This window comes from Aphelocoma coerulescens, chromosome 5, assembly GCF_041296385.1.
Source record: "Aphelocoma coerulescens isolate FSJ_1873_10779 chromosome 5, UR_Acoe_1.0, whole genome shotgun sequence".
Lineage (NCBI taxonomy): Eukaryota > Metazoa > Chordata > Aves > Passeriformes > Corvidae > Aphelocoma > Aphelocoma coerulescens.
Genome location: NC_091019.1, coordinates 55,590,206 through 55,602,069, shown reverse-complemented (window position 1 = coordinate 55,602,069; position 11,864 = coordinate 55,590,206). Strand labels below are relative to the sequence as shown.

The window sequence follows — 11,864 nt, the reverse complement described above, 5'->3', positions numbered from 1 at the left end:
CTACAATTAGGAGCCTGCAAGCACAGCCACAGAGTGTCCTTCAAGACCTAAGTGTTCGAGGGGGCTCAGGAATACCCATTCACTGCTTGGGGCACTCATAGATTAGCCTCAGGAGTGGACAGTGATGCTGGGTGAGCTGAAGGTGGGAAACACTGGCATTTCTTCATTTGGTTACAGTAAAGACTTAGGCAATTAAAAACAAGCTTTTCACAGCATGTTTAGAATAAACAGTCATTCTTTATCATAAGAAGTCACACCTTACATATAAATAATTTGAATGTTTCGCTCTTTCACGGAAAGTAACAGAGAAAAACCTTCAAGGTTGATACATGGGAGCTGGTATTAGAAATCACATAGAATCAACCCCAAATCCTGCATCCAAACACACACATCTTTGGATCCAGGGTTGACCTATACACCACTTCACTCCCCTGCACTGGAAGGAACTGAATCAAGACCCTTCTTAGAGGACCACCCCCATCATCAGCCTCTGGTTATGGATCCCAACCCTGCAACCTTGGCCTCACCACTGAAATCCAGTCCTTTATGTTTGCAGTAGTAAGAAATCCCAGTTTGTAGCTGCAGAAAGACCCATTGCCTTCCCCAAAGTGCATTATCTGTAGGTTTTGGAGGTAACTGAAATAACTAAGCCTACCCAAGCTGGATCCCTTGCAGCTATTTCTATTTCTTGGCTGACAAGCTGGCCAAAGCAGCAAAGCTAAGTATTGCACAGCCTAGCAACATTTGGCTAAACTGAGACCATTTATGTGGAACAGCAGTGTGGGAACAGAAAAGAAGCTAGCAGAGCAGCAATGAGAAATTTGAGCTTTGATCAAGGAGACAGCAGCATTTGACTCTATCTGAGCTGGCAGGGAGATCCCATCCCAAAGCAAAATAAAATATGTCATTCTTTCCAGCAGATGAAATTCTCCCCAGTGGTTTGTTCCTCCCAGGATCATTTTATGTGATCTCATTGTCTTTAAAGTCTTTCCCCTGAGGAAGCTGAACGTTTAATATAGACTACAGCATTAGTATCCGGTATTAAATCAGTCCAGCTACTCTGAAATGAGGCGAGTGGGCGTCCTGGAAAGGAAATAAAAACACAAGTTTAATAGAGGAGATAGGTTCACCTTGACCCATGCTATTTACTGTAAAAGACACAGGAACACACTGCTTGCACAATGGAGGGTCACTCTGCCCTGCCATAGATGTGTTTTACACTCCCAGTAAACTCCAGATGCTCAGAGTGTGCACAAGGAATGCATCATCCCACGAACCCCAGAGGCTTTTATGGCTTGCTTTGTTTTACCAAGCAGCCCTAAGAGAGACCAGCACGTTCCCACAGCTCTCATTAATCCAGCTGGCAAACTTGGGCACTCGGCATTTCAGTCACACATTTTTGGCATCTTTGGCTGCAAAGATGAGCTATGAAACTTTGAGGAAGAAAAATGTCAGGAAGGGGAAACAATAAAGACCTCAGGCGTGGTGCAGAATGTCAGGGATCAGCACCCAAGCAAGGCACTGCAGGGAGGGTCTCTGTCCCACGTGCTTCTCCTGCATCCTCACCGCGGTTTCAAGCAGGGTTCCTTCCAGGCAGGCACTGCACACAGCACTAACAGCTGCCCTGGGAGGAAGCCAGATGTGCTGTGTTAGGCACAGCTCACACAATCCATTGCTGGTGTGAAACCTGGTGGCTCAAAGAGTTTTATGTTGCATCCGTGTAAGAGCTCTTATGTCACTAGATCACCACACGTCAATTGCACACAAGCCCACAGAAAAGCTGCTTTTTTGGTAGCTTGGGTTTGTTTTTTTAAATGTCATTGAGCCAACAAAACACAATTCTTCAGCACCATTTTGAGTGAAAACACTCATTTACCTCATTTAGTGTTTCACTTCAAGAAACAATTCAGCCCACACTTGAAATGTCAGCTAAATGAGATAATTTAAAATAATTCTGAAAACATGCTAACTGTAAGAGGCTATAATCAGAGCTAATTACAGGGACATTCTGGAAATCCCTTGGCTTGGGGCTTTAGTTTTGATAAAGGGGATAACAACTTGTAAGCTATGATTCTTTTAATTACAACAATAGTAACCACCTTCTTTTATACGGCTTCTTTCATCTCTAAAACCCCCACAGCTTTGCAATCTATACATACCACAGGGATTGTTTAGCCTAACACCAAAATGAAGCCATCTCTGCAAGAAATGAATAAGTGTTTAACAATACCTGGCAGTCCCGGGCAAAATTTGTAAGGAAAAAAGGTGCAGAGGGAGATAATTCCTCTTGTGTCTCCTTACAAACACTCAGGGGATTTCTGGATGCCCACAGTGGCAGCCATCTGATCTTGAGAATAAGGAAGGAAGCTTTTATATGTGCCTGTAGACTCAAGGTACTATGGAGGAAGGCAGCAGCACCACATGGCAGCACCCTGTCCCATTCACCCAAGCTCACCTGTCCACGTCCTCTGCTGGGTGATAATAAAGCTTTGACACTGTGACTGGGAGTTACAAATGGCAGCAGCTTCCTCGGCACTGTGGATGGACAGCAGGCAGCCCAGGTGGCTGTAGGAGGGCCAGCACTTGTAGTCTTCTCCTTCCACCGTTCGGAAACCCTTTAGGGAGATGTAGTCTGGGGACAGAAAGAGGGGGTCTAGGGAAACACTCTAGGTGCACTTTCAGGGACTAGTTAGGCTGCACACCTAATGAGTGAAACTCTTAAAAGAATTGCAACAGTGACAGACTGAACTGACCTGCCAAGGTGGGGTGGGGGGAAGCTGCGAAGTTAAAAGAAACCCAAATCTTGCCCTTTGGTTCTGCTATGGAGCACAGGACAGCAATTCCCCCAGGAACTGGGGGAGAAGGGTCAGAGCTCTCAAGGGTGAAGTGACAAGGCTGGCTCCACAGGAGTGTGTAAGAGGAGGAGGCTGATATGCAAACCCACAGGCCCTTCACCTTTTCCCTGGAGAAGCCAACCTCACAATAGCCTCTCCTACACCCCAGCCTCAACAGCAGAAGCTCGTCACAGATCCAGCACAAAGCTACATGGGGCACAGACTGACCCACCCATTATGGTGCCATCCACAGAAACAGGAGATTGAGGAACTCCAGTGGGGAAAGGGAGGCCAGATCCTGCTCCTGACAAGGAGACCTGACAAAAGACCTGACAAGCCTGAGCAGGTGCTGCTCAGGCTATTGTTCATTGACTGCTAAGTCTCTCCCCACCTTCCCACACCTCTAGGATGGTGATCATTTTGGCACAGTGTGAAGTCAACAGACAGGTGTTGTTGGAAAATACCAGTAATTCCTGTTAAAGCTGATAGGCCTTCCATGCAAATGACCAGATATCTTTGTTCATAACGGTGCAAATTATAGTTCTTTCATATGTAAAGAGATTTCCTCCTGCAAGCCACCATCACCCCCCACCTCATGTGAACACCCAGGAAAACTCAAGCCACAGTAACCACTGGATTTTTGAAGCCTTCCTTTTGATCAGGCTCATCTCTACCACTGAATGGGTCCTTTTCAGAGGAATGCACCTCATAGAGGCACATTTATCCATCCGCAGGTCCAATAAAATGATCTTCAGAGAAAAGGAACTTAGAGGGCACCAAGGCCCCAGTCATCCCACCACACTCATCTCAATGCTGTCATCTCCTCACTCTATGTTTCCATAATAACCTGTGCTCAGCAGACAGAAACCACACAGTGAAATGGGAAGTTTGACTATCAGCCCAGAAAACTGACCTGTTGGTCCAAAGGATAAGGATATCCTGAGACAGGAGCCACTCAGTTTGTTATCCCAAATACATTCACTTGAAACACTGATGCTCATTCTGAGAAGAGTATTTAGAAGCAGTGCAAACACATGTCCATTTGTAAGCCAGATTGTCTGCACTGCTTTTACTTTGCAAAGCAATACAATCATGCATAGCTCCCATGGAAACAAAACCAACAAAAACCTGCTCCAAAAAAGGTGTTTCTGGTGCTTTTTCTAGTGACTGCCTGAACGTATGGGAGATCAGAATTTGACCAGTTACCAAGTGCCTCGCTCCTCAGCAGTTACTTTACTTAGAGCATTCAAAATCAACTACCTTTTAAAAGAAGAGGTCTTTTCTGCAGATAGAGCCCAGACTTGTACAGATGTAAAACCTTTTCAAAAGCTCTCAGGGTTTCATTTATTCCGTATCGTAAATCACCTATATTTAAGGAAAAAGATTACAAAGATAAGCAATTCCTCAAAATACCATTCAGAGTCTTCTAATAAAGAAGTTTATGAATATTAGCTGGTACCTGTTGCATTCAGAATATCACTCAAAAGGGGCTGCAGAGCTGGTGGTGCAGAGTGTGGCAAAAGATAGGTGAAAAAATATCTGCAAAAAATCCCACAGGCCGATTAGAATACAGTGCCTTCGTTTCCCTGGTGATTAAGTTGTCTACATTTTCCCGTGACTTGATTATCCACATGGAGTTAGTAGGTCTGCTTTGGTTATAAAGTTATGTTTGAGCACACCTTGGTGCCTCAGATGGTTCCTGTAAGTTGGGCTGGAAGCCTGGTCCTTGCTGCATGAAATCTACCTTGCAAAGGTTCATGCAATAAAGATTCCCCTCATTCCCCTGGGCCATTTTTGTATACTAAGCAATGTATTTCCTACCAAAAAAAAAAAGGACCTGTATAAAAGAAGACTCATACAAGACCTTTATCTTGCCCTGAAAAGTTTGCCCTTCTTATTGCCCCTCAAAAGTCAGAATGACTCATTTCCTGACCCTTCCACAAAATTCCTGTTCTAGGAAGACAAGTGCACAAGAGACAAGTGCAACTGCAAGGCTGCAATAATCTATGCAGTAATCTATTCAGTGCCCTTTAGAACTCAATCCTGGAAATCCAGGCTCCCTTACTAAGTCCTCTGTGTAAATATCCAGCTGCCAAGGCTTCCTTCCAGGACTTGACCTGCCAAGCACCAGTGGTGAGCAAAAGTCCCAGCGTTTTCAGCTGATGGCCACGAAGTGCTGCAGCAGCCTCAGCCCCTTGCTTGTTACCTGCTCCATTGCTCTCCCATAGGAGCCCATAAGGAGATTTGGAATTGAAGGGAAGAGTTGGACAGCCTGTTCCCAACAATGGGGACTCAAAGCTGGTGGGCTTTTGCAGGTAGCCTGCACTGCCACTGCTTTCAGCAAGCACAGCCCATGGATGTCAGGCACCAGGGCTTGTTTGACAAACAGCAAATTCACAGGTGCAAGCTCTGGGGCAAGTTTTTAGAGGGTGTTGGGGAAAGGGAGCAGCAGAAGAAAGATGCCTTCATTCTTATCAGACAAAAACAACACTATTTTCCTGCCTTGTAAGGAAAATAACTTGCTTCAAAGTGATCCTTAACTACGCTTTGATAGAGGTGAGGGGAATCACCTCATGGAAGAAGCACAAGGTGCTAGAGGCTACATGGCAGAGCATGAGCTCAAACACCCCAGATCTTCCCCCAAGTAGCTGGACATACCGATACGCATTGAACAGATTCTTCTTTTCATTTATTCCTTCGCATCTCCCAACCACAGAGCATTTGAGAGGGAAGCTTTTGGTAGGGAAGTCGAGTGTGCAGTCGTTATCTTCCTTGCAAGACAGCTCCTCGGTGCTGGCATCATCCATGTCTGTCACTTTTAGGTTTCCATCCACCATAACAAACTGCCTTGGCTGGAAATCCAAGAGGACTATTGAACCCAGGGGGGAATGTGCCAAGTAAAACAGCAGCTTCACAAGACTCAGGCAAATCTGAGGAAGACAAGATGAATATGCATGGAAAAAAAACCAAACGAAAAACAGCTATTAAATTGGAAGTAGAACAAAGGGGAGGGCATTCAATTAAATTAAAAGGGAAAAAAGCATATAGAACTTAAAAGGTAATTATATGTATGCTACAAAATTTATTATCAACATTGCCACAGGATTTGACTGGTAAGTAGTTTAGCAACATTTTTTAAAAATGTGTGTACACAAAAAGAGACATTTGCAGTTAGAAGAACTAGAGGAGAAAGCTGTGAGGAAAACAATAGCAGCCTTCATGTTTCAGGAGCTATATTGATTTGCTAGCTGAAATCAGAAGGGTTTTTCCCAGTCTGGCATAAAACTAATAGATTCCCCTCCCTTCCCCCATGCTGCTCAATACAGACTGAGGCTCCATGGTCATTAATACCAGATTCATGCCTTGCTGCATCACTCAGCAGTATGAATTTGGGCACACAATCATGATTCTGAAGAATTAGTCAAAGCTTGCAATGTATTTATTGCAAGCTTTTTTGCTTTTATGACAACTTTCTGGCAGCATGGAAAGGCCAGACAATACCTGACACAGCAGAAAGCTCGGTAAATTATTTTTAAACAATCTAGAGCTAGAGGACTGCATTTATACTGCACCAGCACTTTGCTCAAGTAGCTTTTTGCAGCAGTTTTCATTCAGTATCAGGAGCCCTGGCATCAGAAAAGCTGCATCCTCAGCTAGGTGTGCCAGGCAGCCCCACGTCACCCTTTGCTGCTGCTGATAGCGATCTGTGCAGGCACGGAGGGTTTTTTCCCTTGGAACAGCTCACACAATCCCTGGTATCTGATGTGGCTCATCACAGGGGAATCCCATATGTTTAGACACCCTAATTAGGAAACAGGACCAGACAGTGCCAGTGTAAATTCTGAATTAGTGTCTTCTGCAGTCAAGGGATTATTAAAATCTCTAATGCCACAATACCAAACTTTACCACCAGCTGATCCAGCATCATGGGTTTCTAGCTCTACAGGAGACTTTGGCACATTTAAGATGAGGTGCTAGGAAAGCTATGTAAAAGCCAGCATGGAATTGAAGAAAGGAAAACTCCACAAGCCAAGAGAAATGACTCTGGAAGCTCTGATGCTATTTTAACTTGCTTAGTGAAGCAATCATAAGAATCCTAGCTTTGCATCCCACAGCTGAGCGAGCGTGCTTGCCACACTCCCCCTCTGGCTCAGATGGCAAGGTTCCCCTTCAACATTAAGGACCACATGCAGGCAGCGATTTTATTTTAGGAGTTTTGTTGTGCTTTTATTTTGCCCAAAGCATTTCTTGCTGACACTAAGATACCCTTGCTTCTCCAGGATGCTTTTTTTCCTCCTGGCACCCAAACAAGTAGGATTGAACCCCCAACTGAGCCCTTGAGGGAAACTGTAAAACAAGCTATAACCAAAGTCACCATGTCACAAGTCATTTATATTCCTGGGGAGCGTATGGGTCCCTACGCAGGATGCCTGGGAGATGAGGCAGATCTCACTAGCAGGGCTGCAATCCTAGCACCTACAGCAGGAGGAAAGCAGTTTAGTAGTGATTTTACTACAGTAATTCCTAAAGGGCCAAGATCAGAAACACCACACAAACACATGGTGGGGACAGCTTGCTCAGCTTGTTGCCTAGAACAGGTAACACACAGCAAACCACAGACTCGGAGCATGGTGAGGTGGCTTTTCCAAGTCAGACTCGGGTTGCTGAGGGGCCTCCTGACCAAAGCCCTTCTGCATAAATATATACATAAGCAATATAGAGGCAAACTAACGTTATAGTGTAACAGAAGGCATTAACCACCGCCCCAGCATTGAGTACGATTTTGTGTCTATTTCCTCCCAGATGAAGTTCTTTTAACATCGCTCTGTAGAGAAAGAAACTAGCTGTGAGACACCAAACTAGGGCTGTGTTAATGTGATTTAAAAGGAATGAAAAGGAAACGATTTACAAACAATTTGTGGGATCAAACAGAGTATCGGCAGGAAAATCCCGTTTGCCCCAGCGGTCACCACCGGTTCTTCGCCGGTTTACCCAGTTTGTGGTCTAAAACCGACTGATAAACCCCCTTTGCTTTGTTTTCTTACTTTAAATCTTTCCTCCCAGGGGGTCTGCAGGAGCTGAATCATCTCCAGCGGGGATCCCAGCTCCAGCATGGCTGTGACCCGTAGCTCAGCATCTCCGCTGTTGTCATAGCATTGACCGTGCAGCTGCGGCAGAGTAGAAGCCACGGTCGGGGCGATGTCGCTGCCAGTGCCAGCAGATGGCGGCCGCCCGGGGACAGCGTGGGCACCACGGGCTCAGCCCCGGCACTGATACCCCCGCCCCGCCGTGGCAGCACCTCCCGCAGCCCCTCGCCCCGGCGCGCCCGCCGTACCTTGACGATGCCGGGGTGCTGCAGGCGCTGCAGCAGCGTCACCTCTTTGAGCAGCTTGTAGGCGGCCAGGCGGCGGCAGCCGGCCGGCGCCCCGTACCGCTGCACGCACCGCCGCACCTCCCGGCCCGCCCCGTGCACCGACTTGAGCGCCACGGTGCCTCCGCTCGCCAGCGCCGCCCGCGCCACCACCTTGGTGAAGCCCCAGCCCAGCACGCTGACGGCCGTCGCCCGGCTCAGGTCGCCGCAGCCCAGCCCGCCCGTGGCCGCCGCTTCCCCGCCGCCCGCCGCCGCCTCCAGCCGCCGCAGGTCGCGCCGCCGCTGCCGCAGCTCCTCCCGCAAGCCCGGCGGCAGCAGGAGCGGCGGCGAGGAGCCCGGCTGCGCCTCATCGCCACCAGCACCGCCGCGGCCGGGCGGCAGCGCCGGCAGCGCCAGCAGCGCCAGGGCCGGCAGCGCCAGCAGCGCGGCCGCGCTCAGCCGAGCTCCGCGCCTCGCCCGCCCCGCCGCCGCCGCCGCCATGGGGAGCGGGGCCGCGCCGCCCGCCGCCGCCGCCGCTCTGCCGCCCGCGCTCCGCCGCGCCGGGGAAGCCGAGCGCCGTCCAGGGGGCGTGTCGGGCTCCCGGCGCCCCCACCCCGCCGGCCCGGCCCGACCTGGCGCGGCCCGGCCCCGCGGGCGCACGGGGCAGCGGCGGCACGGACCGCCCAGGGAGGGGAGGCGGTGGCGGCGCAGCCCAAGCGGTTCTGGAGGAGGTGGCCCGGGGTGGGATCCGGAGCTGCCGGGTGCGAGCGGTACATCCCCACAGACACCCGCCCACCCTCCAAGGGCGGCTGTTTATAGCAGAACACGCCGATTTCACGGGCATGGATTTCGTCAGTCCTGCCAGAGGGTACCCCGGAGTAGAGCCGAGGGATATACACCGGGTTAAAATCAGTGAGAACTGGGATATCACGTTTCTCTGCCGCTTAAAACGCTCAGGTTAGGTTTCTAAGAAGAGGAAACACTGCCAGTTTCTCTTATTAGAAGGATAAACCCTATTGGGTTGAATCAGCAATACACTGCCTAAGCACGGAATTGGAATTTTTTCCAGGGGGGAAAAAAAAAAAAATCAAACCAAACCCGTCGTCCAGCAGAACCAGCCAATGAAGGCAGAAAACACACATTTATCGTTTGTTTGTGAGGCGATCAGATCGATCGATGTGGTGACACAGCTCAGGGCTGCCTCCTGGGACACACGCGTACCTGCGCGGGAGAGGAAAGCGTTTCCGACGCGGGTGCGAGAAGCAGGACAGGTGCCTGCCGCGGCTCTGTCGCTGGTTTTAGACGTGTCTGCACCGGGCTCTGCTGTGCAGAGAAAGTCAGTCAGGTTAGCTTAGAGCAAAGGCAGATGCGGTTCGTCTGCTTCTAATTTAGGCAATATGCAGTTAACTCTCCTCCCTGAGCAGCCTGGAACACCAGCCAAATGGGTTGATTCACTTTTTTATTTATGTTTATGCTGCTGGAATTAGAAATGAAAATAATCATCTACCTCTCCACCTGGTCTGCTTCATCTTCTGCCCTAATGTTTTCGGTGGCATAACTAGTCACTAGACCCTCCCCAGAAAGGGAGTGGGTGATGCATGGTATAGTTGGGGTTGGAGGATGCTGCTGCCCTGTTCCTGAGGGACACGGCCCTGCTGAGAGCCTGCAGCTTCTGCCTGCACCAGGAGGAGGGTGGCAGGTCACCCACCAGCATACAGTGGGTGAGATTGCACAGGGTTTGTCCTGGCTGTGATCAAGCAGTGGGACTGCTCTGTCCTGCAGTGCTGCCGCTGCCCTTGGACACGTCTGCCCCATCTTCTCTCCTCCATGCACCACAGTGCCAGTGCCTCTCTTCTGACTCACTCCTAACACACTCTGTGTGTGCACTGCTCAGGTCACAGCCACAAGTCACCCCTGCAAAGGAACTTTTGTGAAACATCCCTAAGAAATTCAACTTTATTATCACAGCCAGTGGGATGGAGATTTTCAGAGATTACAGCGGGTCAACTATCATGAGTGGTGATCCCCAAGGCTATTTTAATAAAAACAATGAATATAAATTATCACTTTAAAATAGCTTCCTTCCCAAAAGCCTGAAGAAAGTTTCTCCTTCAATTCTTGTTGGTTCAATACCACTGGAACAGCCAATGAGACAGGGTAAAGTGCCTCAGCAGAGCACAGTTGCTTGGTAAAAGAACAGGAAAAATGAACTCTGAATTCAGGTCATTTCCATATGGCAGAGTTTGGGGAGGGAAGGCAAAACTGACAGTCTGCCTATATGTAAAATAATCAAGTGGAAAATCTCAGGCTGTCAGTACTTATCCATGCACAGGTTAGAAGCTGATCCCAGAGCAGCTCTTTCAGTAGTTGAATTTCCTTTGTTGCATTTTAACCTTAATAGCTCTTTAATTACTGTTCTTATTTTCAAATCAAGTATACATCTCTGTCATATGAATGAATATTCATTGTCACTGGAGAGGTATTAAATGCATTTTTACCTGTGTTTCCAAGGGAATAGATGCCAGCTGTGTGTACTCTTATCTAATTTCAGCCTGTCCTCAGCACTGTAATAGTATCAAGACCTATTAGAGAAGACCCACAGATACATAAAAATAACAATGAATGATTATTTATGTGCTTTACAGTAGCACTTAAGGATTCCTGCCAAGATCATTGAGCTGAGCAAGGCTTTTTGCAGACTGTGGCACAAGAGGTGGCCTTGCCTGACATAGCTGACACCTGAAATGGGAAACACAGCAAAGTTCTGCAGCAAGGATGTAGCAGTGGAGTATGTGGTCACTTGAGCGACTTCTAGTTCCTTGGAGGGTTCTGCCTGACTTTATTGCCTTTGATGGCATGTGAGCACAGTGTGGAGCAGATGGGTATGTCTTGTAGGTATCTGCTTTGTGATTGTCTTGTCTTGATAGCAGAGGCTGCATAAATCCAGGGAAGGCCTGTTGCAGCTCTCATCACACAACTACACCAAGTGCAAATGCATGTATGGTTAACCTGTGTGCTTGCACTAGGCCCACCAGTATCTCACACTTTCTTATCTACATTCATTTCTTTATAGGCTATAGATGGAGTAGAAGGCTGTCCACTGTTCAGAAAGTATCAGGAAGTATCAGGCTGTGCAATAATTTCAATGAGTGTGATTGAATCCCATGATTCTTAGCTTCTCTTGGCTTCCTGCAAGGGCTAGAATGAGATTCCTCTCATGAAAAATTGTCCTGGCACTAATGCTAGCTGGGCTCCTTCCTCGAAATGTATGAGTCTGTACATGAAATGTAGATGAAAAATTGAAAGTCTCCCGTGCTCCAGATTAGCTGGGGTGAGAAAGCATCCCATTTTCCCATGCCATCACTGAAAGAGTTTGCCTTCTGAAAGAGAGACACCTCTGGGTGCAATTTCCCTAGCTGGTTCTCTCCTAGCCCAAGAGATCTAGGCAGCAGCATTTCCCTGTTTCTTGTCTATGACACTGATCTAGAAGGGATAAGATCAAGCTCTTGGGTTAGCATAAAAACCCTGGGGAAAAATCCTGGGGGGAAAGTTTTCACTCTGAGCACATACATGAAAGTCCTGGGCATCAGTCCAGAACAGGGAGGCCAGGAGTTTATAGGTCTGGGAGAGGGATCAAAGAAACCTGCAGCAGCCACTTCAGAACAGGAGGAAGACCTAGA

General features: G+C 48.2%; 1 protein-coding gene across 1 annotated transcript; it reads right to left on the bottom strand.

The window, feature by feature from the left end:
* Nucleotides 1–217: 217 nt before the first annotated feature.
* LOC138112065 (extracellular tyrosine-protein kinase PKDCC-like) lies at nucleotides 218–9,028 on the bottom strand. Its single transcript, XM_069018755.1, is given in 8 exon segments — nucleotides 218–1,083; nucleotides 2,456–2,632; nucleotides 4,095–4,199; nucleotides 4,294–4,373; nucleotides 5,493–5,764; nucleotides 7,880–8,002; nucleotides 8,170–8,992; nucleotides 8,994–9,028. Coding segments are annotated over 8 exon segments (1,719 nt in total). The 3' UTR covers nucleotides 218–979.
* Nucleotides 9,029–11,864: the final 2,836 nt, after the last annotated feature.